This window comes from Lynx canadensis, chromosome E1 (genome assembly GCF_007474595.2).
Source record: "Lynx canadensis isolate LIC74 chromosome E1, mLynCan4.pri.v2, whole genome shotgun sequence".
Lineage (NCBI taxonomy): Eukaryota > Metazoa > Chordata > Mammalia > Carnivora > Felidae > Lynx > Lynx canadensis.
In genome coordinates this window covers 56,734,919-56,762,878 of record NC_044316.2, presented here as the reverse complement: position 1 = coordinate 56,762,878, position 27,960 = coordinate 56,734,919, and the positions used below count along the sequence as shown (strand labels likewise).

The window sequence follows — 27,960 nt, the reverse complement described above, 5'->3', positions numbered from 1 at the left end:
CTAGCGATCTCTCTACTCCCTGACCCCCCGGTTCCTTTCAAAGCGTCGATCTGAAGGTTTGGGCGAAACCTGAGAGAGTTCACCCTGACATTCTCCCCCAATCTCATTGTTAGATTCGGAGTCTGCAGTGAGGTTTACTTTACATCAAAAGTTTAATTAACTGATATTCAACGTTCTCCTGTGTCTGCAAATTGAGTTTTAAGTGTCCAGAACATTTCCTTCTAAGTGTATTAATCAGGCCACGGAGTATTTTTAGGATCCGCGTCCTTCCCTTAGGAACAGAAGTAAACGCTATGCTTGCACTTCCCCACTCTGGGCCACACCTCCAGTGACTGTCAAAGTAACAGACGGGCTCTCCACAGACTCCGTAGCTCTTTGCCGCATTAGGGCACAAGCGAGCAGGTCCTGCACACCTGGCTCACGTTCTCGTGAAGTCACGGGCACATTAAGGAGCAGGTTCTGCGTCGTGCCGTCTTACACGACCCGACTGCCCCACGGGTCCCTCTCCGGCAGCTTATCATCCCTGATCAAGACAGGGAGGGGGGGGCGCCTGGGTGGCGCAGTCGGTTAAGCGTCCGACTTCAGCCAGGTCACGATCTCGCGGTCCGTGAGTTCGAGCCCCGCGTCGGGCTCTGGGCTGATGGCTCAGAGCCTGGAGCCTGTTTCCGATTCTGTGTCTCCCTCTCTCTCTGCCCCTCCCCCGTTCATGCTCTGTCTCTCTCTGTCCCAAAAATAAATAAACGTTGAAAAAAAAAATTAAAAAAAAAAAAAAAAAGACAGGGAGGGGGACACTTGTCCAGAGTATTACCACGTTCCATCTCCTGAATGGTTTGAAGCAGATCCAAACAATCCAATTTATGAAGCTATGTTGCATTTCCTAAATTACCTTCCATTTTCCTCAGGCTCATCAGAAAACAAATTAATATCCGCATAACAAGAATGGGACAAACGTGAGTGTCCTAAGTATAGCATTTCCTTCTGTAAAACCAGACACACACAAATGTAATTGAGGAAACATATCTTGTAGAAGAGGTCAATACTCTCAAGTGATCATGATCAACAACTTAGAACCCAAGCTCTGACACAGGTGCAAGTCTGTGTGAAACCAGCAAGGCCAACAGCAAGCCGCCGAAAACGTGCAAAAGACCAGCTTTATGAAGAGCAGAAATTTCGTCAGTTAGTCGGGTGCATCGGTTAGTTGCTGGGAGCGCAGAAGCCCGGAAGGTTTACGAAAACCAGTCGGGGCGAGGCTTCGAGCCACAAGGTGACTCACAGCCTGATGGGGGCTATGACCGCTGCTGCCATGAGTGATGTCACAGTCCCCGCCAGAAGGGCCACGGGGCTGACCTTTGCGTGGATGAATGCAGAGGGCCAAAAGGAAGGAGCGAGCTGTCATCACTAGGAGGCAGCTGGTGTGACGGGGGGACTGCTCCTTCTACAGCCCCAAAGAACAGCTCGGTGCGCCAGGCTGGGAAAGTGACAGGCTTCTACCTCCTGTAACCCTTGAGGGCGACGAGCTCTGCTCTCACTGCACAGAGTGCCTGCTTCAGGCCTGGGACTTGAATCCCTGGGGTGACGTGGGGCAGGAATCATACCTCCGTGTGACAGCTCAGTGGCCCGGATGGAGAGGGACACCACCGTGAGGGGAGATGTGGGGCAGGACCCCGGCCCACATCACCATCCGCTGAGCTCGGGAGTTTCTGCCCGGAAGACACCGGTCTCACTTTCCGTCCGTCTCCGTCAGGCGGCCAAACACAGCCCGCACCGCCCCCACGCTCTTGCTCCGGCCCCGCGATCGCTCACGCGCGTCAGGCCTGACACCTGCAGGGGACACCAGGGAGGCGGAAAACCACTGCTATGGTTGCATGGAGCGCATTTCCCTTCCTTCCACTCGGTGGTATTAGGTGCAATTTGTTAAAGAAAAATCACCGGTAAATGTTTTTCACATAGAAGAGAACGATTTGGGCGAGAGCGTCTGTCTACCACAACACCCGGGAAGAGTAGATCCTAAGGGGAACATACCGGAGAGGAAAAAAATCACTAACGCAACACGGTTCCAACGTCTGTGGGGCCGTTTCGGACGCAGGCTCGCAGAACGGCAGCGGGCGAGGCGGACACCGCACACTGGGACCTCGCCGCGCGCGCGCGTGCCCTCAGTCGGCCACTTTCCACCTGTACATTGAGGCCCAGGGCCACGAGGTTCCAGGAGAGGGGGTGCGCAGGTGCACCGCGCGTCAGGAACCCCCGGCCCAGGGGCACGCTGCGGCAGGAGCCTTTTCCAGAAGACCCTGAGCAGAGCGAGGGGGCGCAAACACAGACACTCAAACCGTGACCTGGGAGGAGTGGCACTGGGGTGAGGATTCCCAGAAGAAGTCTTGGGCGGGCGGGACAGGACAGTTGTGTCACGCAACGCCACACGTGGGGCTCGAGCTCACAACCCTGGGACCAAGAGTCACATGGTCTACGGACTGAGCCAGCCAGGCGCCCCATGACAGCTATTTTTAACCATCAATTCTTCTCAGAGCGCAAACATCCCCTGGGGCGCTAATCACACCACAGTCCCCGTGACGTAGCTCATCACTTCTGCCCCCAGACCGCACCACGTCTCTACGTCCGTATCCTTCCGTTTCTGGCTTCAATTCTCTTGCTTCCCACTTCTCATTCCTTCAAGTTCTTTACATGACATTTCAAAGTGCTTAGAAATGTTAGTTATAACCTGGTAAAAAACAGGAGTCCCGAACCCCAGCGCCCCAGGGAACCAGCCGGTTCACGCACACAGGCCCCCCGTGCAAAGCGCCCGTGACCTCTCAGCGGGGAGGCACGAGAGGCGGGGGGTTTGGGGGGGTGGGAAGCGACGAGGCTCACGGGCTTCCAGGCAGCCGCTCTAGCTGACCGCTGCCGTCCGAATCCAACGTGTCAGAGCTTCCGGGATTTCAAGAGGCCGGAGATCTGGAATTTTATATAAAACGTTTTCGTTATAAGTGCTGATTCATACGAAAACGTGGGCCGCTGAAGGCACCTCTGTGGACGTGTTGCAGTCCGCGGCCCACCGGGTTTCTGACCTTTGGTTCGGGGAACGGAGGCGTGTGTGCAGGCAGAGGCTACAAGAGCCTTGAGCTCCAGAGAGGATTCCCCATACGGCGGCCCAGAGCAGAGTGAATCGCCAAGGAATCTCAGGAGGCTGCGGAGGCCACGTCCGGCGGGTGGACCGGCGCAGGGAGGGGTCTGGAGGGCAGCGAACTGAACTGAACTGACCGCACAAGGGGAGACAGCCCTCCTTCCGCTCTAGCTGCTGGATGCTTACAGCGAAGACCCAACAGCTAGTCACGTGCTCGGCGGCCCTGCCCGAGGTGACGATCTCTGCCCCCCTCGCCCCTGCCCGGCTTCTTCCTCCGCACCGCCGACACCCTGCACAGTCGCTGGCTCACCGGCGAGCATCGGCCCTCCTTCCCGGATCACACCGCCACCAGGGCCGGGGTTCCGCCTGTTCTGTTCCCTGCTGTCCCCCAAAGCAGAGCGCGAGCCGGCGCACAGTGGGTCCTGACGAACACACGCTGAGTAAATGAACGTCCATCTACTGTGAAACCGACCTCTGGGTCCCAAACGCTGTCCAGCAGCCCTCTGGGGACCCCTGCTGAGCCCTCTGCTCCGTCTCCTACGTGGGCGAATGCGACCCTCGCCTCTGCTCCTGCCCGCCCCGTCTGCACTTGAGGCCGGGGTCCTTGACACCCTCAGAGAAAAAGAATCCCGGAAGGCGTCTGACACCCTCTGGCCACAGACACTCGGGCCTCCTCCCGGCTGGATGCAGGGAGCCCCTCCCTTTGCATTTACTCTCCCTCTCTACTGGCTCCTTTCTGTCAGTCTTCAAACAACAAGCTGAGTTCTACCGTCTTAAACAAAACCTCGGCTCCCGACCCTGCCCTCGACTCCTGCCGCTCTCCCCCCGCTGTGCCTGCCGGCCAAGCTGTGGCTGGGACCGGCTTCCACAACCAGCCTCTCTGCCACATCTCCACGGGACAGATGTCTCCCGCCGTGCTCCTGGGTGAGTCAGCGAGGGACATGCCTACCGGCCCGCTTGCCAGAGCTCCGAATCCCCCGTGCTCACCTTTCCTCTTTGTTCCCACACCTGGTTTCCAAGCCCGGTTGCCACCTCTGTCTCCATGGTGCTTTCCAGCCACCGTCCCAACCCAGGCCACCGTCACCACCAAGACCCTGGCTGAGCTTGGCTCTTCCTCTCCTGCTTTGCTTCCCACTGATTTTTGTAGTTGGGACGATTCTACAAAGAGGTCTGATCATTCAATGTGAAGCTTCTCACCGGCCTCTCAGAAACCCCTGGGTACGACCTGGCTCCTTCAGGGGCCTGAAAGGCCCGGCCCAATCTTGCCTTGGCCCCTCTCCAGCTCTTCTCTGCAAGGCCTGCCACCCCACCCCTTGCCCCAACCCCAGATCCCTGTGAACTTCTTTCTGCTCCTCCCACACGCCGCCTCTTCTCCGGCGTGGACCTTCTCAAGCGCTCGCCCCTCCATCCGAAACACTCCTCTGCGCTGCTACCCAGTGTCTGCTCAGCCCCGACCCCTCGTGGTCCAAACCCTGGTCGGATGCCATCCTACGTGCCATACTTTGCTGGCCCTGACTATCGGGCACCATGCTAAAGCGGTCCACGTGGAGGTTCAAAGAGGGCAGAGCTCCTGTCTTCCACGCCGTTACGTGCCTGGCACGCCAGGGTGTTCAACGATGTATCTCCAGTGAGTGTAGGTCAAATAAAGGGATAAAGGCACCAGTTCCAGAAGCATTCGTGTAGATGGGTGGGAGAGCGTGGTACCAGGCGGTGGGGGCGCACCAACGATTCTCCCCTCGTATCTGTTTCAATGATGTTGGGTGGTCAGAGCGATCTTTTTTTTTTTTTTTTTTAATTTTTTTTTTCAACGTTTATTTATTTTTGGGACAGAGAGAGACAGAGCATGAACGGGGGAGGGGCAGAGAGAGAGGGAGACACAGAATTGGAAACAGGCTCCAGGCTCCGAGCCATCAGCCCAGAGCCCGACGCGGGGCTCAAACTCACGGACCACGAGATCGTGACCTGGCTGAAGTCGGACGCTTAACCGACTGTGCCACCCAGGCGCCCCAAGAGAGCAATCTTTTTTAAACCCACATCTCTGCACAGGACAGAGTCAACAGCCACTCAGCATCCATTCTCCTGTTTTCTATGAGGCTCACAGTTCAAACACGTCACCTTCCAGACTCCCTTGTGTTGGGTTTTGGATGCAAATTCTGTTCCACATGTAAGGTGACTGACTGAGTGACCGTGAAGAAAGGACTCTATCTTTAGTGTTGTCTTTATGGCACGTTTACAAAAATTTAGGGATTCCAGTAGAAAACTGGAAGGAATCACTGATACGCTGATTACAGAATCAGGAGACAATAAGATCTCAACAGGCTAGGGGACTGGAATCCAACGTTTACTGGGTGCAAAGTTCTACGCTTGGGACCAAGGGGCCAAGTGCACAAGGAACAGTCCTGAGCAAGGAAGGGCTTCGTAGCAGTAGTAACGAAAAGAGGTGCTTCAGACTTTAAGCTGAATTTAAGAAAAACAGTGTGACGCGGCTCCAAAAGGCTAAAGGAAACTTAGAGCGCATCACAAGGAGTAGGATTCTGAGGAGGGAAGGAGGTTACAGCCTCACCTGATTCTGCGCTCGCTCGTTAGAGCCACACGCGTAAGCCCACGACCTCAGTTCTGGGCACAAAGACCCTCCTCGCCAGCGAACAGCTTATCCAGAGGACAAACAAAAAGGAGTTAAAACCATGACCGTGAGGAGGAGCCCTGAGGAGCCAGGAAGACGTCCCGGAGAACGGGTAGACGGGACAGGACGACTATGTGCCACACTGCCGCTCGAAATGCTGCGACATGGGACAAGAGGGCCTGCCGTGCTCTGGGCAGTCCCCAAGGACGGCACTACGCGAGCACTTACAGAAGCCAGAGGGAGGCTGGTGACGGCACCGCCTGAGGAGACGTGACAGTCAGAGCAGCAGGCGGGAAGGGCGCCGGGCAGGAGGGGGCCTCCCCGGTACCGCGGGGGGCCTGACGCAGAGGCTTCTAGCTGTGTGGGGAGCGTGCGGGGAGGGGGGGGCCTGACTTGGACCGTTCTCTCCTTCTGGTTCTTCTGTACCTGGGGACTCTGTGATTCGGGGGCCCGGTTAGGGGCCACTGCTTAGGCAGGCTCCACGCCCGGGGCAGCAAGGCTGTGTGCCACGCACCGACGTCCCAGCTAGAAAGCGGGGCCGCTGCCCGCTCCCGTCACAAAGCCCGGCTGATCTCATCTGGATCCCATACGGTGAGTACTGTGTGTTCATCCTGTCACAATTCCCGCTCCCTGGGGGGAAGATTCTGGTCTGGGCCTTCCTCCTGTCTGCCAGTGTCCAGCAGAGTGCCTTGCGCAAAGCAGGAACTCAAAACCCAAGGTTTAGTCTAATCTTAGGATTTTTCTTCCGACTGGAATCACAACGTGCCTTGTATTGTAGAACGCCACTCCCGCTACACGCACGATTTCACCTCAGCGCAACCATGCATCAGGAACGCCCGCGGAGCTCTAAAGCTACCAGCGAACGGGCTTCCCGCAGACCCACGTCGCCAGAGACGCTGGTGACTGGTCCCCCGGCCCCCAAGCACTTCTAACCAAGGCCGGGCTGGAGGACCACTGGCTCATCCCGTAAGGAAACGAAGACTGTCGCAAGGAAACACCAGCTGACACAACGGTCCCCGGTCTTTTCCCGAACGGGGGGTATTTCTTCTTTACTCTACTTAACACTGGACGTGCCGAACCTCTCTGTCTCTCTCGGGTAGAAAGCTATCAGAGAATCCTACTTTATTTATTCTCCGGGGATAATATTTAAGTACGATGCTACAAGGCGAAGGGCACTTAAATCAACGTCCTCTGCTACCTCAAAACGCCACGGGGATACGTACACACCCGTGCTAGGAACAAGCGATCTCGCGTAAGTTCGAGAGTCACCTAAAGGGCCCGCCATACCTGGACCGAGCAGCGGCGATCGACTCAGCTGGGCGCCGGCCTGGTGTGACGGCGGCGTCTCGACCACGTCCGTGCTGCTGCTCGTGGTGGTGGTGGTGGTGGTGGCGGCGGCCGTGGTACTGCTCTGCATGCCCGGGTTGTTTCTATCCCACATGTTTACAGTTTTATTATTGTAGTTGCTCGGGTCGCCCCAAGCTGAGGTACCATCATCGATTTCCATTTTGCGTCGAATGGATGGCGGAGAAGGCTCCTCCCAGCCCGTGGCCTCACTGTTGTCCTTCTGTTTGACAGGGACCGGGCCCCCGATCCACCCGGTTCCCGTCTGCTTAACGGAAGCGGCTCCTCCCCAGTTACTCACATTGCTGTCTTGGGGTTTGCCCGCCCAGTTCTGTTGGGGGCCAGGTTTTAAAGACTCTCCCCAGTTTGTCCCTGGATTCACCTTTGCGTTTGTGCCATTACCCCAGCCACTGGTCCCAGACCTGGTAGCGTCGTTCCAACCAGACCCTGACCGATTACTGTCGGCATCCCATCCAGAGCCATTTTTTTTCCCGTCCCCCAAGTGTCCGAGGACGGAAGACGAGTCCGCCCAATCTCCCCCTCCAGCGCTCCAGGCCGGATTGGATTTTTGTCCGTCTCCCCAGGTTTGAGATTTGGGCTTCTGGGGCTCCCCCCAGGTGGGCGACTTGTCCTCCTGGTTTCCGGTCCCACTCCAAGCGTGGCCGCTCTTGGCGACAGCAGCAGCAGCAGCATTATTAACAGCAGTAGAGCTTATCGAGTCCCCCCAGACCCCCGGGCCATTTGGCGCTTTGTTGCTGCCGTCCCCCCACCCTGTGCTCGCCGGCGCAGCAGCAGGCGGTGAGCTGACCCACCCGGATACTGCAGAGGTATTTGTACTGCTCACGATGGACCCATCACTCTTCGCCCCTGAGTGTGAAGGCTGAGGAGCCGCACAGCCCCAGGCCTCTGTCCCGTTGTCATTTTTCCTCTCAGACCTAGGGGACTCCTCAAATTCCCAGGCAGTGTTTTGCTTTACGGGAGTCTGTCCCCAACCAGTATTAGACAGGACTCTTGGGTCCAGATCGTTCCTTGGCAATTGGATATGCCCTTGGTCTAGGATCCCCTTCTCTCGCCTCCGGCCTTCTGCTCCTTCCCTCCCGGAGCCCCCTTCGTGGTGACTGCCGGAACTGTCGCTACTTCCTTCGCTTGCCGTGGTTCCAGAAGCCGCAGCTTTGGCCCAAGAGTTCACGTGCTCGCTGCCGGGCTGCACGGCAGGATTCTGGCCGCTGACGCCCGGACCGTCCCACCCTGTCGATCCCTTCCCGTTGCCGTCACCGTTGGAATGCTGGTTTGGGGGCTTCCCCCACTCCCCATTCACACCGTTAGAGGCGCTTCGGGTGGGGTGGCCCCAAGCCCCCGAATGGATGTGACCGACGCCGCTGCTGTTGCCGCCGCCCCGTCCCCAGGCGAGGAGCCCGGGGCCGGCAGGAGGGCCCGAGTCCCAGGCGTTACCGCCACTTCCTTCCTTCTGCGCCGCACTGCTGGATCCGTTCTGTTTAGCACTCAACGCCGAGTTCACAGTGTCTCCATTCCCCTGACTGAAGCCAGAGCTGCTGCTTCCCGCGGCAGGGTTACCCGGGGACAGGCCCCACACGGAACCGCCGAGTCCTTCGCCGCCGCTCCCTCCGACTTGAGAAACCGAGGATCCGTTAGCACCAGGAAGGCCTTGCAGGTGGGGTGGGATGATGGCCCCCATGCCGACGGCCATGCCCCAGTTTGGCAGTCCGTTCGTCTGCATTGCATTGACAGGGTTTGGCGAAGAGTTCATGGGGTTAGTGTTATTTGGTCCATCAGTGTTAAGGTTCTGAGGTTGTACGCTGAAAGACACATTCTGAGAAGCGGACGTTTGTGGTTCTGTGCTCTCCGGCGGCAGCAGGCTTCCCCAAGCACCTAAAGTGCCCGGCGGGTTCCCGTTCTGGTTGCCCGCGTTTTGACCTATGGCACTGACCGGACTGCAAATACTGGAAGGGTTGCCTGTCGCCACAGTTCCTTCGTGTCCGAGTACGGGCCAGGCAGCTGGGTTGGCATTAGGGTTCAGGTTAAGATTAATGCCGGCATTGGAGTTGGAAGCACCCCAGCAATTCTGACTTCTCCCGTCTCCGATCATGCTGTCCATTTTCCCATCCCCGCCGCCGAGGGAGCAGTGAGCTGGGCCCGAGCTGGGGCCCGCGGCTACGCCCCACACTCGGGCCGCGTTCCCGTTCCCGTTGGCGCCCCCTGCTCCCAGGGCACTCTGGTTAGAAGGGCTCTGGACGGGCACCCCGTTGGTGCCATTATTGCCGTTCGTCTTCTTGGTGTGTCCGGTGAAGGCGCCCTGGGCACTCCCCGTAGCCATGCTACTGTTCTCCGAGCCACAGTTGGAGGCAGAGTCAGTGTCCGTAGTGCATTCTGAGGCAGACTCAGTCTCTGTTCCTGTGATGGAAGGCCACGCCTCCTTGTCGGTCCTGTCTGTGATCACTTGGTCCCAGCTGCAGCTGGCTTCGCTTCTGTGCGTGGGCTGCTGTCCCCGGTGGGAACTGTCATAGTGATCTGCCGATCCGCCGTGACTGAGATCTGCAAAAGATGAAACACACGCGGAATTAGATCTTGCTCGTGTGGGTCAGCGGAGCCCTTGTTAACTAGTCTTTGGGAGAGGCCCCTCATCTCCAGCTTCAATTCTGAGCGGCACATGCTAAAAAACGACTCAAAGGAAACAGTTATTCGGCGTCATCCTAAGTTCCCATTTGAAAAAGGGCTGACGTTTCTACAATTATATCCGTTCTGACCACGACAGCACAGCGTCATCCCTCTGGAGGAGCCTCACAGGACGCGTGAGCACGCGGGCGTCTCGGAAGGCGTCCGCAGTAAAGGAAGCTGCATAGCTGAAACGCAGCACGCTGGAAATTTCGGTGGCCGTGGCACACCTAAACCTACTCAGACTTTGGAAATGCCGGGGACGACGTGTCCACACGCGGCCTTGAGTCCGGCCCGTAGTTCTCTTCAAGACCTCCAGCCGGAGCTAGCATAGAGTACAGAGGCTACACCGCTCATTTAGTAGAAAACGAGTGTAAATACGGTGTGAAACTGCGGAACAGAACCGGTATTTTGGAGGCGGGGGACAGAGGGAGAGAGAGAAGAGGCATCGGAAAATGCCATCTTGTTATCAGGGCTACCGAGGATTAGTTACACTATTAATTTATATGTGTAATGACGTTTACACTATTTATCTAGTATGACCAGCAATTATGGCTTATCATTGTTTCCTCTGTGTTAATAACAACAAATAAGAAGTCTCGAAGGCTCTCCAAGGATTCCTTCCACCCTTGTTTCCCATTTCCTCAACTTGCAGTCTTCTCATTGGAGACCCCCAGAATCACTTTATACAGTGTCTTCCTATATTGCATTTATATCATTTCACTCTTGGTGAAATGCTTTTAAAGAAGAATTTAATGGGGCGCCTGGGTGGCTCAGTCGGTTGAGCGTCCCACTTCAGCTCAGGTCATGATCTCACACTCCGTGAGTTCGAGCCCCGTGTCGGGCTCTGTGTTGACAGCTCAGAGCCTGGAGCCTGATAAGGATTCTGTGTCTCCCTCTCTCTGCCCCTCCCCTGCTCGTGCTCTGTCTCTGTCTCAAAAATAAATAAAAACATTAAAAAAAATAAACAAAAAATAAAGAAGCATTTAAAGGTGAAATGCATTTATTTTTTTTCAAAATTACTTTTATTTATTTAAAAAGTTCTTTTTTTTATTTTTTTTTTATTTTTTTTTATTTTTCAACGTTTATTTTATTTTTGGGACAGAGAGAGACAGAGCATGAACGGGGGAGGGGCAGAGAGAGAGGGAGACACAGAATCGGAAACAGGCTCCAGGCTCTGAGCCATCAGCCCAGAGCCCGACGCGGGGCTCGAACTCACGGACCGCGAGATCGTGACCTGGCTGAAGTCGGACGCCCAACCGACTGCGCCACCCAGGCGCCCCTAAAAAGTTCTTTTTAATGTTTATTTTTGAGAGAGAGAGAGAGAATGAGCACGCGCGTAAAGTAAGGGCAGAGAGAGAGGGAGACAAAGAATCCAAAGCAGGCTCCAGGCTCTGAGCTGTCAGCCCAGAGCCCGATGCGGGGCTGGAACTCATGAATCATGAGACCATGACCTGAGCAGAAGTCAGACGCTTAGCTGACTGAGCCACCCAGGTGCCCCAAGGTGAAATGCTTTTAAAGAATCCACCATTTGGTATCTGCATTTTATTTCCTAGTTATTCGAGTATTTCTAACATTGCAATCCAACTTCTACTCCAACGGATTTTCCAGCAGACTGCATTACAAGTATGTATCACTCGGGGCACCTGGGTAGCTCAGTCCGTTAAACATCTGACAGCTCAGAGCTTGGAGCCTGCTTTAGATTCTGTGTCTCCCTCTCTCTCTCTCTCTGTCCCTGCCCCACTTGTGCTCGCTCTCTCTCAAAAATAAATTAGCATTAAAAAAAAATTGATGTATGTATGTATGTATCACTCAAAAGTAAATAAAATTAATATAAAAAATTAACTTATACATACAACTCACACAACTTAGAAATCTTTGACAGTTTCTTCAAATAGTATGACAGATAATTGCAATAAATATTTCTTCTCTTTTACAATCTTTTCATCATTGTTTTCTTCAATTTTTTAGTAAGAAAAAACTTACTCCTAGGCAGTAAAACTGGGCTTCCCCCTTAAAATTTAATGAAGCTAAAAGAAAAGGAGAGAGTGCAAAGAATGATCACTACAGCCACAAAGAACATCCTAGAGACAACTTCAACCTTAAACAAAAAAAAACAAAAAAAAAGGTTTTGGTGTCTGATTTAACTGGGAGGTGATGAATTTAAGCTATTTTTAAAAAATGTTTATTTTTTTATTTTGAGAGAGAGTGAGTGAGTGTGGGAGGGGCAGAGAGAGAGAGAGAGGCAGAGAGAGAATCCCAGGCAGGCTCCAAGCTGTCAGCACAGAGCCCAACGCGGGGCTTGATCTCACAAACTGTGAGATCATGACCAGAGTCGAAATCAAGAGTCGGACACAACCGACTGAGCCACCCAGGAGCCCCTTTGCAACCCTGGTTTGTGACAATTTCCCCCATGGGTTTTGTGTGTGCTACAAAAACTAGCTTTTGTAATAACTAATTTAAAGAAATGAATGAGCCTCTTGTCATTGAACACAGAAAATAAGACCAAGTTAAAAAACGGGGATTATCGCTCATTATCAACAAATCTCCCACCGTTCACTCCCCATCAGTCCTGCTTCCTTCAGGGACAGGATATACCAGGAGGCAGACCACTCCCCTCCTGACCAGGCTAGCCCTCACTGCAACCACACCTAGAAGCCAGCACAGAAACAACCTGGCTTCCAGTGTGTCCCTTCCGAGACCTGGAGTACCTTCTGAATACATCGTATTATCATTTCTATCCCGTAACAGGTCACAGTGTAAGAGTCCGTTCTCTCTTAATGGTCCAGAGGGTTTGGGCAAAATGCTTTCTGATTACTGCTCACCTCCCAATCTGATGGACTCACACACAGTTCTACATCAGGTTTGAAAAAGGTGTTTGCATCCTTGATGGTACGAAGGACAGCATCACAGGCCAGTGGAAAAAGGAAGGCCTGGCTAACAAATGCTGTTGGGACAAGTGGCTAGCCATATGGAAAACATAAAAGTAGATCCCTGCCTTCTTTCATATACTAAAATAAGTTCTAGATGGATTAAAGACCTAATTACGAAAAGTAAAACTTTTAAAAAGATGTTTATTTATTTTGAGAGAGAGAGAGAGAGAGACAGAGGGAGAGAGGGGGAGAGCATGCACATGTGCACGAGTGGGGAAGGATCAGAGAGAGAAGGAGAGAAGGAATCCCAAGCAGGCTTCGCGCTGTCAGCATAGAGCCTGATATAGGTCTCGATCTCACAAACCATGAGATCGTGACCGGAGCCGAAATCAAGAGTCAGAGGCTTATCTGACTGAGCCACCCAGGAGCCCCAGTGAAACTTTTTTAAGCTCAATAAGTAAATACAGAAAGCTGTTGCTATGACCTGGGGCATTCATCTTCTTAAAGAGTTGATAAATCTGACTATGTTAATATTAAAAACACTTGTATGACAGAAGATATCATACAAAGGAAGCTAAAAAACGAGCCACAGACAGGAAGATGAGAGAACAGATAAACGATGATTATCAGAATAAAGAACTCCTAAACTCAATAAGAAAAAGACAACAACCCAACAAAAATGGGAAAAGGAAGACGCAATTTAGAGGATGTCCGCGATAGCTGCTAAAACATGAAATAATAACCAATCTCATCAATCATTAAGAAACACACTTGAGGGGCGCCTGGGTGGCTCAGTCGGTTAAGCGGCCGACTTCGGTTCAGGTCATGATCTCGCGGTCCGTGAGTTCGAGCCCCGCGTCGGGCTCTGTGCTGACAGCTCAGAGCCTGGAGCCTGTTTCGGATTCTGTGTCTCCCTCTCTCTGACCCTCCTCCCCCGTTCATGCTCTGTCTCTCTCTGTCTCAAAAATAAATAAACGTTAAAAAAAATTTTTTGAAAAAAAAGAAACGCACTTGAACACCACGAGACACCATTTTACACTCTGGTCATTTTACACAAAAACATGAGGACTGATTCCCTTTGGCAGAGACGAGAATGGGATCGAGCAACGTCCGTAACATTTCTAAAATAGAGATCTGAAGCAAATATGGCAAAAGATTATGTTAACTCTGTATTGTAGATAGTTGTATCATTTTCTGTACACTTTCTTCTACTGCAAATGTTTAAAAAAAAAAAATTAAATGCTTAGGGGCGCCTGGGTGGCTCAGTCGGTTCAGTGTCCGACCCTCGGTTTCAGCTCAGGTCACGCATGGTCCCAGGGTTGTGGGATCGAGCCCTGCGTCTTGCTCCATGCTGATGGCGGAGCCTGCTTAAGACTCTGCCTCTACCCCTCCCCTGCGTATGTGCGCACGTCCCCTCTCCTTCTAAATAAAAACAAAACAAAACAAAAAATTAAATGCTTAATTGTGATAACAAAAGTGACATAGCTGGAATCCCAAAAGGTACCCAAGATGAGCGGCCACTGTTATTAGACAGTAGGAATGCAATTAAAAGATCAAACCTCTACTGTTCGAAAACTGTTCTAACTTTACGCATGCAAAGAGATTCAGTGTGATGAAAACACCAATCTGGTCACTGAGTTATGTCTAATTCCGGAGGTGAGTTCCTCGAGGGCACGGATGTATCTTTTGAGTTTTAGAGGCATCATGCCTGCCACGTGGCAGGCGACCAATAAAGGTTTCCTGGACAAACCAAAGCATACGCGTTGAGTAGCGAACCTGAGTTCCAGCTAAAGGCGCAAGTGACCCCAACAATGTGAAGTCCCTTCACTCCACAAAGACGATGACAGACCACATAAACCCTAGGGTTCTCAACTCCAAACTGGACGATTTCTGGGACTGACAAATACTACACACACACACACACACACACACACACACACAAAGTTGCAAGCGACGTGTGTGGCATATTCAATCTTAAGCAAAGATTTTTTGTGGTGAAACAGACATTTCCCATCTCCGCCCTTTTCGAGTATACAGTGCGGTGGCTTGAAGCACATTCACACCACACAAGCATCAGCACACTGGAGTGTATACCTGTTCCACACCAGCTCCTCCTTCTGCCCCGCCCCCCAACCCCCAGGCTCTGGTCACCACCACTCGATTTTCACACTCTGGGACTCTATCCCACGAACTTCCTATAAATGGAATTCGTGCAATCTCTGTCCTTTTGGTCTGGCTGATTTTGGTCAGCATAATGTTTTCCGGGTTCATTTGTGTTGTAGCAGGTGTCCCAATGTCCTTCCTTTTTCCTTTAACGTTTATTTTTGAGAGAGACAGAATGTGAGCGGGGGAGGGGCAGAGAGAGAGAGGGAGGCAGGCTCCAGGCCCCGAGCTGTCAGCACAGAGCCTGATGCAGGGCTTGAACTCACGAACCATGAGATCATGACGTGAGCTGAAGTCGGACGCTTAACTGACTGAGCCCCCCAGGTGCCCCGAGAATTTCCTTCCTCTTTAAGGCTGACCCACACTCCACTGTGTGCATATGCCACATCGTGTTTACCGACTCATCCGTCCAGGGACGATCTGGGTTGTTTCTACCTTTTGGCTACGGTGAAAAATGCTGCTATAAATACGAGTGGACAAATACCTGTTCCAGTCCCTCTTTTCAATTCTTTTGGGTACACACGCAGAAGTGGGACAGCGGGGTCACAGGGTAAATCCATGTTTAATTTCTTGAGGCAATGCCGCACTGTGTCCCATAGTGGCTGCACCATTTTAAGCATTTCTAACAGCAAGACACAGGGTTCCATTTGCTCCACATCCTTGACAACACTTGTTACCTTCTGTTGGAAAAACAGCCATCCTAATGGATATTTTTAGAGTCGAACTTACTTATTCTGTTTAAAATAAACAGAGTCAAAGACAAAACGCTACACGGTCTGGCAAGAAAACACCACAAAACCCAGTGCATTTTCAATAAATACCGTAGAACAATTCCAACATATGCCATCCTGTTACTCAGATGATTTTTGTTTTGGAATTTTCTATAAATATTTATAATCAAAATATGAAACTGTAAATAATAAATATGAATACAAAAATGAGCCAGAACATTTGAGACATTATGAGATGATAAAATATAGGGGCACCATTACCGCTTATGAGAAAAATAAACAAATGCAGATCTTTACATTTGCTAACACTCTGTAAGAAAAAGCAATTTATAAACTTCTCTATGAGGCAGGAAGAGGCCAGGGCTGACAAATACTTAAATTCTGTACTTTCACAGATAGTTCTTTGTCTTTAGAGCTTTCCAACACCAACAAAGGGCCAAGGACCAAAGGCTAACGCTGGATTCAAGGAGATGACCATGTGAGAAAAATAATTCTTTTCATTAACAAAAATGAAAACATCTCAAAGTTTGAAGTACCCCCAGTCATTAGGCTAAAAAAGGCTGATAACTGCACCGAGGTGCAGCCGGGGTATCAGAGGCGCGGGGGCAGCCGGCTGTCTCTGTCAGTACGGCCATCTTGGGAAGAGATGACCGCCGTGACAATAAGGCCCCCGCTGACGTTCGTTCCTTCCCAGGGTCTGAGGCAAAGAGCTCCAGAAAAGCAGAGCAGGGCAGTCCTGGCAGGAAGGAAAGTCACTTCTACGGACATGCCCGACATCTGAGACAGCAGATGGGCAGGATCAAGTCAATCAAGTCATGCCTGTGAGTTTAGATGTGAGTATCTCTAGAAACTTCCACTTAAAAATGATCTCAGGGTGGTGAGTTTGAGCCCCATGTTGGGTACAGAGATTACGTAAAATTAATAAATAAATTAAAACTTAAACAAAAGACAGAGAGAAACAAAACCTCCCTGCGAACGTCCCCTGGCCGAGCTCCCCACTTCTCGACTGGGTTAGGGTCACAGCGCCCCAGGAGCCCCCCCGCCCCCCGAAGCCACCCTGCTCCTCTGCAGGGAGCCCCACACCACGTGTTCTTTCCAGACGGACACCCAGCACATCGAGACTGCGCGCCGCAACACTTCAAAAGGCTCCTAACGTAAAGACCCAGGTCTGCGGGTCACCCACTGGGCTTGGCTGTCTCTCGGGACTCCATCTCACACCGTCCCTTCCCCTCCTCTGTGCTCAAGCCAGGTCCACCAGACTCCACCCGCGCTCTGCTCCCCACGGGCAGGGCCTCGCTAGCAGCTGCCCCCGACCCGGACTCCAGGCCTCCTCTTCTCGCCCATCTCAGCTCCGCAGACATCTCAGCCGAGAAGCGTTCTTCCATTGCCGCTGGGGCCCTCAGACACATTAAAATTGACAGTCTGCTTTCCTTTTCATTCGTTTAGACCAGGGCCTGGCAAACATTTTCTGTGAAGGGCCAAAGAGTAAATATTTTAGGCCCTGTGGGCCATATGGCCTCTGAAACAACCACTCCGCTCTGTCACCGTGGTGCAAAAGCCGCCGTGGATAATACGTAAATGAAGCAGTATGGCCGTGTCCCAACAAAACTTTATTTACAAAAGCAGGTGGCAGGCTAGATTTGGCTTGCGGGCCGCGCCTGCCAAGCCCTGATTTAGATGAGAACTATCTCGGAGCGCCTCCTACGTGCAGGCATCATGCTGGGGACACAGTGCTGAACCAGACAGACAAGCTCCTTCTCTCATGGAGCGTACATCTTGGTGTGCGTTATCCATCCGTGTGACAGTCTGTCTCTCCCTCTAGGCTGTAGATTCTGACAAGGTAAGGACGGCCCAGTTTTTTCCTCCCGTGTTCGGCAGAGCATCTGACACGATTACAATTAGCAGTGAAAAAGTTTACATTTACAAAAAGTTGTAACTGACATTAGGAATCTACAACGATCGATCACCTCTCGGCCTTTTGGCTAAGATCAAATGTAGACATCTACAACGGACACGTAGTTTCCTTCAAAGGTGGGTCCTGGAGTGAAGAAGTCTGGGGCAACACCGTTCTACTTAAAACAAAGCAAACTGCTGGGCCGTGTGTGCCCTCCCCCACCGCCCCGCCGCCTGTACAGTCTCCCCCCGGGTCCCCCTGGGTCCCAGACAAGCTGCGGGCTCGGGGGCACCTTGTGGCCTGGCACACCTCCCGTCCCCATGTCGGTTTCAGCTGCAGCTGCTGACATTTCACGTCTGGCCTGCCATCACTGGGCACACTGCTCCTCCCTCCTCCTCCTTTCTTCTGGTTCAGGGGCTCTTCCGTTTCTTACTTCTTGGTCCTTCAACAACATCAGAATAAACTAGGTCTCCGAAAATTAATTCAGTGGCAGTACGTGGAGACCGAAAGTACATAAAAAGTACCTAAAAAGTAAACAGAAGGTATTCTTGTGTTTCCAAGGGCAGGTTCTAGGTATTTCTCTGAAAATTACGAATGCAGAAATAAATACATAAAAAAACTAAAGGGGTCTCTGGGTGGCTCAGTTGGTTGAGCAACCGACTCTTTTTTTTTTTTTTAACTTTCTTGGAAAAAGCTTGTTTATTTATTTTCAGGGGGGAGGTGGTGGTGGGAGAGTCCCAAGCAGACTCCACACGGTCAGTGCAGAGCCTGATGTGGATGGACCTCGGTCTCATGAACTGCAAGATCATGACCTGCGCCAAAATCAAGAGTTGGACGCGTAACCGGCCGAGGCACCCAGGTGCCCTGAGTGTCCAACTTCCACGAAGAGCATGGAACCTGCTTGAGATTCTCTTTTTCTTTTTCTTTCTCTGTCTCTGTCTCTCTCTGTCTGTTTCTCCCTCCCTCCCTCCGCCCCTCTCCCAGCTTGCATGGTCTCTCACTTTCTCATTAAAAAAAAAAAAAAAAAGAAAAAAAAGAAAAAAAAGCCGGGACCAAACATCACACCGAGCTATCGTTTTACTATCAGAAACAATTCTGAAGTAGCGAATCCTCTCATTTTACTTTCCATTCAAGGAAGTGGCATCAACAGACACAGACAGGGCTGCGTGGCCGGCTCAGTTGGTGGATCGTGAGATTCTTCATCCTGGGGTTGTGAGTTCGAGCCCCACACTGGGCACAGAGATTACGAAAGAAATAAAATAAAACTTAAAAAAATACACAGAGTTCAACTGCTATAAAGGGCATTATTGGGACAACTGGTGAAATTCAAGTGTATTAAATCCAGGTACACTAGCTAATGGGATTATGCCAAAGTTAAAGGTCCTAAATCTATCATTACACTGTGGCTGTAGAAGAGAGCATCTCTGTACACAGCAGCCATCGAAGGGCCGTGATGCCTGCAGTTTACTTCCGAATGCTGCTCCAACAAAACAAATAAATGAGCACATGTGGGAAGCGAGACCCACGCAGGATGGCCAACAGAAAGCCCAACGTTGACCCACAGAGCAAAGATTAGTAACGCGTTCCTCCTGTACTTTTTATATCAAAAATAAACAAGAGTTCTCGTTTGCTGCACATCAGCAAGTTGGGAACGCGCAGCCTCTTGTCAAAGACATGTGAGTTTCAGAATGGCAGCCACTCTGCCAGGAGAGGGCCGGGAGTCTGTTCGGCACCAAAGGTGGTGCCCTGAGCCCTGTTTCCCGAGGCAGCAGCACTGCTGAGACGGCCCTGTTTGGGGCCGTCAGGTCTATGGACACCTCACCGAGCCCACACGAGCTGACCTGGCTCAAAACCCGGAGTGCAAGAAGGAACGACCGCGGCCCTGAGACGGCCCCTTCCGGCAGGTGAGGCCCCACCCCGCCCACACCCATCACACGTGCGAGACCTGGGACCCAGGCCTGGATCGTCGGTAGAGGACACACGCGTCAGGCTGTAGAGCAAATATTAGAACTAGAACACTGGGATTTCTTCCTTACCTTCTATGCTAAAAAATAAAACCAAATGCTAATTTTTCTCCATCCTCCACTTTGGTGGCCGTAGCTGAGGCTAAGACAGTAACGATAATCTAACCTGAGGGCCTTGCCGTGGGAGATGGGGACAGGGAGTGATATTTAGCTGGCAGAGTTAACAGGACCTACAGAAAGACTGGACATGTGGGGAGCGGGACAGGAGGACTCAAGAGTGAAGCCCAGATCTGGGGTTTGGGCGCTGAGCTCGGGAGCACTGGAGTAAGAGCAGTTCTGAGAAGGGGGAGGAGGAAGGGAGATGACGGTGCAGACTCAGCAGGGAGTCTGGGGTGCTCGGAGACATCCAGGCAGATCCGCCCCAAAGTCCGGGGAGAAATCAGCCAGGAGCTCAGATGTGCGTGGTTCAGCTCATCAGCACAGGGCGTGTCCCTGTCCCCTCTGTCTCCGCATGGACGGGGGCAACGCTGCCGGTGCTTTATCTAGCTCTTTAAAAGGCCACCAGTGCCACTCCTGTCTCCTCTCCATGCCCGTCAGCCTCCTCAACAGCCCAGGTGAGTGGGAGCCGCATCTAACAGGCGCCGTCCCTGAGCAGTATCCTCTTCCTCAACAGCGAGAACACGTCCGCAGGTGGCACACGCCAGGAGACAAGTGCTCGCGACTCAGAGGTGAGCTGAACGTTCCAGAACCAGGCATGAACAGCGGGAAGGGGCAGAAAAGAGTGAGAAGGCCGGGGGAGAAGAGCACGAGGGAGGGAGAGATGAAAGCAGATGAAATGTCTCAGAAGCGACTCTGAAGAGTGTTCCAGAGAACGGCGCACGCCCTGCACTCCCGCACGGAGAGGACAAAGGAGAGGGCCTGCTCGGTCCCCAGCGCTGCCCGAAAAGCCTGCATCCACTCGCAGAGAGGGCCTTTGTCCCCAACACTGCGAAGACCGGCGGCCTTTACACACACAGCTCTTTGGAGGGGCCGAAGAGGAGGCTAACAAGTTAACGTGCTACTCGTTATCAATGGTGTCATTACTCACTACGTAGGCTGCTACAAATAGTTTCTATTTAAACGTCTTTAGTTGTAATGAAAACGGTGGATAAGGAACAAAATGAAAGGGACAATTATTATGATGTTTTTCATTGTAATTAAACTTTCAGATCTCCAAACTAATATAAGTATTTATCTAAGAAAAGTACTTTTGTGGGCGTGATTTACATTAAACACATAAAAACCAAGAAGTTAAGGATGAGTAGTAGCAATCCCTCTATGCTGTAGGGCTACGCTTCTGATTTTTTGGCCCTATTCCTTGATGCTCCCGGTTCTGGTACACTCCCAGTGCCCTAGGAGTGTTCTTATTTATTAAAAGATTAAAAAAATTTTTTTTTTGATGTTTATTTATTTATGAGAGAGAGAGAGCAAGAGCTGGGGAGGGGCAGAGAGAGAGGGAGACACAGAATCCGAAGCAGGCTCCAGGCTCTGAGCTGTCACCACAGGCCCAACACGGGGCTTGAACTCACGAACCATGAGATCATGACCTGAGCCCAAGTCCGAAGGTTAACAGACTGAGCCACCCAGGTGCCCCTGAAAGATTTTTTTTAACGTTTATTTGTTTTTGAGAGAGACAGAAAGACACAGTGTGAGCAGGGGAGGAGCAGAGAGGGAGGGAGACGCAGAATCTGCAGCAGGCTCCAGGCTCCCAGTGGTCAGCACAGAGCCCGACGCGGGGCTCGAACCCACGAACTGCGAGATCGTGACCCGAGCCAAAGTCAGACGCTTAACCGGCTGAGCCACCCAGGCGCCCCATCCCGGGAGCGTTCTTTCAAACGTCTCTCTGTATAGGGCAGGGCCCCGTATCACACCTGTCCGCATGCAACCCCCATCACAGTGTCCTCAGCCACTGCTCCCTTAGACAGACACGTCTAGCTGAGCACACCTGCTTCCCAGGCCCACCTGATGGGCTTACAGGGACTCCTCAGGTGAACGGACCCGGTGTCTTCAAGAAGAGGACCTTGTGCCGTGACAGAGGCAGGCACAGGACACACAGGCTCCATTCCTTCGCTACTTTTCCCTTATTTTCCTTATTCCACTTGTATCCTGTTTCCTCATTTTTTCCCCCCTGCTCAAGAAATTTTACGAGGAGAATCATGTCCTATTGCTTCAATGTTAAAAAACACCAACAGTTCGAACATAAAAACGTGTTCAGAAGCCCGAAAGGTCTCAAAAACTAAAAAGCAAAAAGTTACGATTTTAACACCACGGTTACGGTTTTCAACTAAAGACTTGTTTTGAAAACACCACTCACCGCAGCCTTCTTAGCGCAGCGCTAAAGACAGCACAAGCACCCAGACACAAGCAGGAGAGCTGACATCGCCAACACACGAGGTGTGACGCCCTGAGCCACTTTGGAAAATCAGGCCAGACTCACTCGCCGCTGTCCCTTCCCCACGCGGATGCCTCTGAAATCTGTGGGCCTCTGAGGAGCACAGTTTGAGCAGCTCTGTCCCAGGGATCCCTAACTGTGTCTCCCCTCGCTGTCCTCCTGCCGTCACCACGGCCACGGTCTTTATCACTAGCCTGCCACCTCCAGCACTGCTGCCACGCACTCTTTTTCTCTTTCAGTTTTTTAGAGAGAGACAGAGAGAGAGAAAGTGTGTGCACAAGCGGGGGGTGGGGTTAGAGGAGGAGGGAGAGAGAGAATCTTAAGCTGGTTCCATGCTCAGCACGGAGCCCTACGTGCGGCCCCATCCCACAACCCTGGGATCATGACCTGAGCCGAAATCAAGAGTCCACTGCTCAACCGACTGAGCCACCCAGGTGCCCCCACGACATATTCTGATAATTTATTCCAAAAATGAAAATGTAAAAAGGCCGTCATTCTCTTTATGTTGAAGGCACACCATTCTTCCTAAGAAAACTTTCTGACTTCAACAATATTTGAATAACATGCTTCTCATAAACCAAAGTTCACAGAGAGAATTATGCAAAGAAGAATTTGTGAAGCGACTGACTTCCTAGGAGCAGGATTTTGAAATGAATGAGAGCTGTGAAGCGAAGCGAGACTGTATTCTCTTACAGGTATTCTAGACTCTCCTGCGTCGCCCAGGGGCTCTGGAAGGCTAACGTGCCTGCGATCATAAGTCTGAGAGAGAGTACAGAGTTGTCACAGCCATAAGACAGCACATAGCACTTTGAAATTGCAAGCATCTCCACACACACTGAATTAACTGAACCTTAACAAATAATGTCCAGCTCAGAGATGGAGAAACCTCTGTTTCAGAGAGCTCACACTTGGAAAAGCTGTTTCGGCTAACAAGCAGTAAGGGCTGAACTGAACCCTGCATCTAGTGCCCCTCTCACTCTACCATTCTATCAAACTAGTTCCCCCAAAAGGGCTGTAAAAAGAAAAATCGAATGAAGATTGTCTATCACGTTAAAATCTCTTTTCTTCTGCCGTTAACATTCTAAAAATAGGTGTCTCTATAAATATCTAAGTAACATAACTGCCTTAAGTGATTAAATTAAAACGGGTTACACAATAGCATGATTTAAAGAGAAAAGCCTCCTTTTTTTTTTAAATTCCAAAATGTTACCATACACACATAAGATCTTCAAGAATTTAACTCAGAACTTCCAGCAGCTGGAGTAAGCAACATCCTAATGAGGGATCAAATTCATCAGATAGGGAAGCGCCCACACGGTTCACCCAGCAACGTGCAGAACGCTTAATCAGCACTAGCACTGAGCCACCGACAAACAGCCCGCTGCTCGTTCTTCACCCCCAAAGTCCCCGGGACTGAAACGATCAAACAGCAAACCATACATTGTAGAAAGGAATTCCGAACGCTCTCCATAGCTGAAAATGTTTCCTAATGCTGACTGATAACACACGGCGCCTGCCACTCGTCCTTCCAGGAGCGGGATGAACGGAACAACCGCGCTCAACTTTTGACAACCAGAGCCGCCTCCCCTCCCACCGCCTTTCCCGTGCGCCAGGATGTCGTGGAGAAAGCGCTCTGAATCGACAATTCCATCTCGGGGCACAACTCTAAACACTTCATCTGTCAATTTCCACAAATACAAGGAATTATGAAATGCAGAACAGAGTAAAAGGTTTACTGAGAACAACAGTCCAAGTGTCCACAACACTCAGCTTTTGGGCCTGTGCTTTCTGCAAAGAAATGGCTTGGGGGCAGGTTAGGGACCTATGGCGCAGCAGGACCCAGGGCAGGCCGCTGGGCGCTCAGCAGCTTGGGGGAGGGAGCCGGCAGCGCTGGGGAGAGAGCCGCGGGAGCCCTCGGCCCCCGCCCCCGCCCCCGCAGCACGGCCACGGCCGAGGTGGCGCAGCGGGTGGCCACGACGCCATTTTATCCACTCGGGGCCCCGGGCGCAGAGCCGCCCCGCTCGCCTCCGCCTCCCCGCTCTCCCCGCTCGCTCGCGCCGAGCGCCGCCGGGGGTGGGGTACCTGCAGGCGCGGCCCGCCCGGGCCCGGAGACGCTGCCTCGCGAGCCGGCGGGGGCGCGCGGCTCCACCATGTCGGCCGCGCGCCGCCGGGACCCTCCCGCGCAGGCCTGCGGCCGGGCAACCTGCGGGCGCCCGCGGGGCCGGGGGCCGGCGATGCCCTTTCCGCGCCGGGAGGTACCCGATTCATCCCCTGCCACGAGGGGGGAGGCACCCACCGAGGGATTTGAAAGCTCTGATTATCTAATTGCAGCTGACACTAAACCGATCTTCCTTCCTCTTTAAATTCTTTCGATTGTCACCCAACGTTTGCACTTGAGGACCGGCTACGGGGCGCACCACCGGGGCCCCTCTTCTGTTGTTTTGAAAGGCAGCCAGAAGAATAAGGCCTAGCGCCTACTGGCTGCGTGCAAATAAACGCTGTTCTTTCATAGTGCCTTTGTTTTCCGTTCCTTCCTCCTTCCCGCTTTCTCTAAACAACCCTGAAACATTTGGCATACCAACACTGGCGATAATATTCTAAACGAGTCCCATATGTAAACTGGCAAGGGTCCAGCTTCTTAATTACTTTCCTGCCTCTATCTAAAAAAGATCTAAGTAGCAAACACTACCCTACTGCATATTAATCAAAGCCTCTGTTTATAAATGTACAAAGCAGCCACCAAAACAATACATTGTTCTGCCTTTAGCACAATGAAAAAGACTTTTTTTTCAAGCTCTCAAGTGTCTCGAGCTACAGTTATGTGGCAGACTGCAAAAACATAGTCTGCCTAGAAAACCACATGACAAAATGACATCTTTCTGGAACCTGGATGGTGTGAATCACTGCATTTATCTACTACCACTCATCTTACCAGTTACAACTTTTGCCAATTGGCTAAATGAGCTCCCCTCCAAATTAATACATGAATTAAAAAATCCATTCCCCCCCCCCCCATTATTTTTTTTAGAAGGCCAATGTTTTATTTCAGGACAAATGCTGTTTAACTAGGGAACCCGGAACCAAGGCTGGGGAACCCTGGCTTCTCCGTCTCGTCTCGTTTTGCAGGAGCCCCTCTCCAGCCCGGCAACTCGTATCTCTCTGTGGAAACCGCCCACGACGGAGGACTGGAGGGAGACCCAGCAAAAGCTCGGCTGGTTCTCGAACACAGGTCATTCTTTATCTCCACGTGGCAAAGCACGGCGTCTGCCTCTGGAAGGTTCATAATGTCCCCTACACGTGTAACTGCTCCAAGGGGTCTTTGTCCGTACTGCCTCCTGACTGCCGCTCACCGACCACCACATGGGGCCACTGGGCAGCCGATGAGCGCCGAGCCAACAGAGACGGGGCGGGCGAACAGATGTATTCCTAGTTAGAACCGCTGGGTCAGGGGACAGGACCACCTAGCGTGTTTATCAGTTCTCCCCAGCTGCCCTCCCCAGAGGCCGCACCAGTTCACATCCCTACCTGCAGCCAGTTGCCCACTGCCCCTTCCCACACTTCCACCTGCCGGGTGTGGTGGTTCCGGAGTCTCGCTGCGAAGACTAATAAACAAGTTAATACGTGTAAAGCACTTGGATCCGGCAAACAGTGAGCGCTCCCGCAATCACCGGTGCCACAGTGACTACAATAGATTTTCAAGTTCTGGCAACTTGGTACGTGAAGAACGATGTAGCCCTGTTGTTTTCATCTTCATTTATGTTTCCCGTAGCCACACGTAACATCTCTCAATGCTTAGGACTCACTTGTAGTAGCTTTATGATCTGCCGGCCAATAATCTCTGCCCACTCTCCTACCGAACTGGTTTTTTTCCTCGTTGATTTATGGGAATGCTTGGTATTTCCTCTCAGGTTTTATTTACGGGTTCGTACAAAAATCTGTAACTTTTTTATACACAACTTTGTCGGCCTTTCTTTGCACGGCTTCTTGCTTGAGAGAAACCTTCAGGCCACGATGTGGAAATATTCTCCTGTGTCGCCTCTGACAGTTCTCCCGTGCGTTTTGCGTGTGGCTTTCTAGCGCTCCGTTGACCGGGGCCACCGTTTCCCAGGAGTCTGTAAGGCCACGTCATGCTCACCTCGGTCTCCACGCATGCACGTGTCTGTCCGCAGTCTCTCCACTGCATCGCCTCTGTTCGTTTGTTTTGTCTTGCCCCGTCACACACAGTTGTAATCAATTACTAGGGCATCATTAGCTCTACTGGGTGGCTCATTATTCTTTTAAAAAATGTTCTTGGGGGCACCTGGATGGCTCAGTCGGTTAAGCGTCCAACTTGGGCTCAGGTCATGAACTCATGGTTTGTGAGTTCGAGCCCTGCATCGGGCTCTCTGCTGTCAGCACAGAGCCTGCTTCAGATCCTCTCTCTCTCTCTCTCTCTCTCTCTCTCTCTCTCTCTGTCTACCCCTCTCTTCTCTCTCTCTCGAAAAGAAATGAAAACATCAAAAAAAAAAAAGAATTTCTTGGCTTTTCTATTTATGTACGTTTACTCTCCTAGATGAACTTCCGAATTAGTCTATCAAGTTCGAAAAGTAATGTGCTGGGATAGCTCTGAATGTGGATTTGATGGGACTGGGTCATCACAGTAAGTTTGCTAGTTTATTGCTATACTCCCTGGCAGTCACCTTTCCAGCCCTGTCTCCTCTTGCTGACCCCGGCACGCTGCCCCCCCCCCCCCACGCGGAACCACCTTCATTACCCAACGAGGCCCTCCCCGCACGCAGGCTGCTCTATCGCCTTCCCGACGAATCCAAAACTCAGCTTGTGTCGCCTCCATCAGAAAGCCTTCCTTGGCGGGCGCCCATCCTCAGTCTGGGTTATTGCGCATGTGACACCCCGCCGTCATCTCCGACTGGGCACCCCACCCCACCTGGGCCTCCCTATACTTAGTAGGCATTCAATACGTGTTTTGCTCGATGACTTAACGCTAGAAGAAACTCTGGAAGGTCAGCCTCTTCTCCCTTGTCAGAGGCATACAAACGGCCGTGTGGGACTGCTGCCTAAACATTCGGATGGAGGAACAAAAGAGACAGTGAAAAAGGATGAAGCCAGTGTATCGGTTTGTCAAAATACGGCAAAAACTGGCATTGCGATTTTTCCATATGAACAAGTGTGACAGATTAATGTAAATTACAAGGTGAATCATAATGAAACTTAAGAGCTGGACTCATCTACTGACATATCCTCTTCAGAAGCATGTGCAACATAAAGGACACGAATGAATTAAAAAATCACTGTCAGGCTGGGTCTCTCTCCATATGCTACCAGCGCCTTCTACACCAGTAGAGAAAATGTATCTACGCTCGCTGGGCTAAAGCAAGTGTGACTTCGGCTTTCAACTCTTCAAAAACGCTCCCATGTCTCCACCTCCACCGCTCACTGGTATCTGTAAATGCTTTCTGTGTACCGGATGGATGCGATCACTGTCCCTTACTCCAGCGAGGACTGCAACAGTCCCCTCCCCATGGAGGAGGCAGCACTCAGATGGGAGGCAACCAGGATGCTCATGAATTCTGGCAGGTTTGCACCGTGTGACTGTTTAAACCTAAGAGCTATGATAAAGGTGATTCAAAGTCCACCAATCCCTTCCAGGGATATATAACCTTCTCTAATCTTTGCCAATCACACTAAACCTTTTTTTTTCTTTTTTATCTATTTTGAGAGGGGGAGAGAGAGAGGGATCGTGTGTGCACATGCACGCATGCAAACAGGGGACAGGTAAGAGAGAGGGAGAGAGAATCCTAAGCATACTCTGCACTGTCAACACAGAGCCCGACACGGGGCTCGATCCCACGACCATGAGATCATATCCTGAGCCGAGATCAAGAGTTGGACGCTTAACCGGCTGAGTCACCCGGGTGCCCCCACACGAAACCTTTTGGGGGAAGAAGGGTCCACATACTGATACACCTGGTATGTGTGTATTAATTTTTGTGCTGGGCTGAAAATTAACGTGCTGGGCTGAAATAACCCCTTTCCACTTTTCTTTTCATGAGAAACGGTCTGCTCTTAAAATCTGAAGGATAGGGGCGCCTGGGTGGCGCAGTCGGTTAAGCGTCCGACTTCAGCCAGGTCGCGATCTCGCGGTCCGT

The 27,960-nt window shown here is 51.8% G+C and overlaps 1 protein-coding gene across 2 annotated transcripts in view; it reads right to left on the bottom strand.

Annotated features, from left to right (window-relative positions):
• Nucleotides 1-27,960, bottom strand: part of TNRC6C (trinucleotide repeat containing adaptor 6C) — a 100,098-nt gene that overhangs the window by 47,840 nt on the left and 24,298 nt on the right. For both annotated transcript variants that reach the window (XM_030295726.1, XM_030295727.1), the window contains one exon: nucleotides 7,029-9,638. In XM_030295726.1, coding sequence (XP_030151586.1) covers nucleotides 7,029-9,420 — 2,392 coding nt within the window. In that variant the 5' untranslated portion in view covers nucleotides 9,421-9,638. The remainder of the gene's footprint in view (nucleotides 1-7,028; nucleotides 9,639-27,960) is intronic.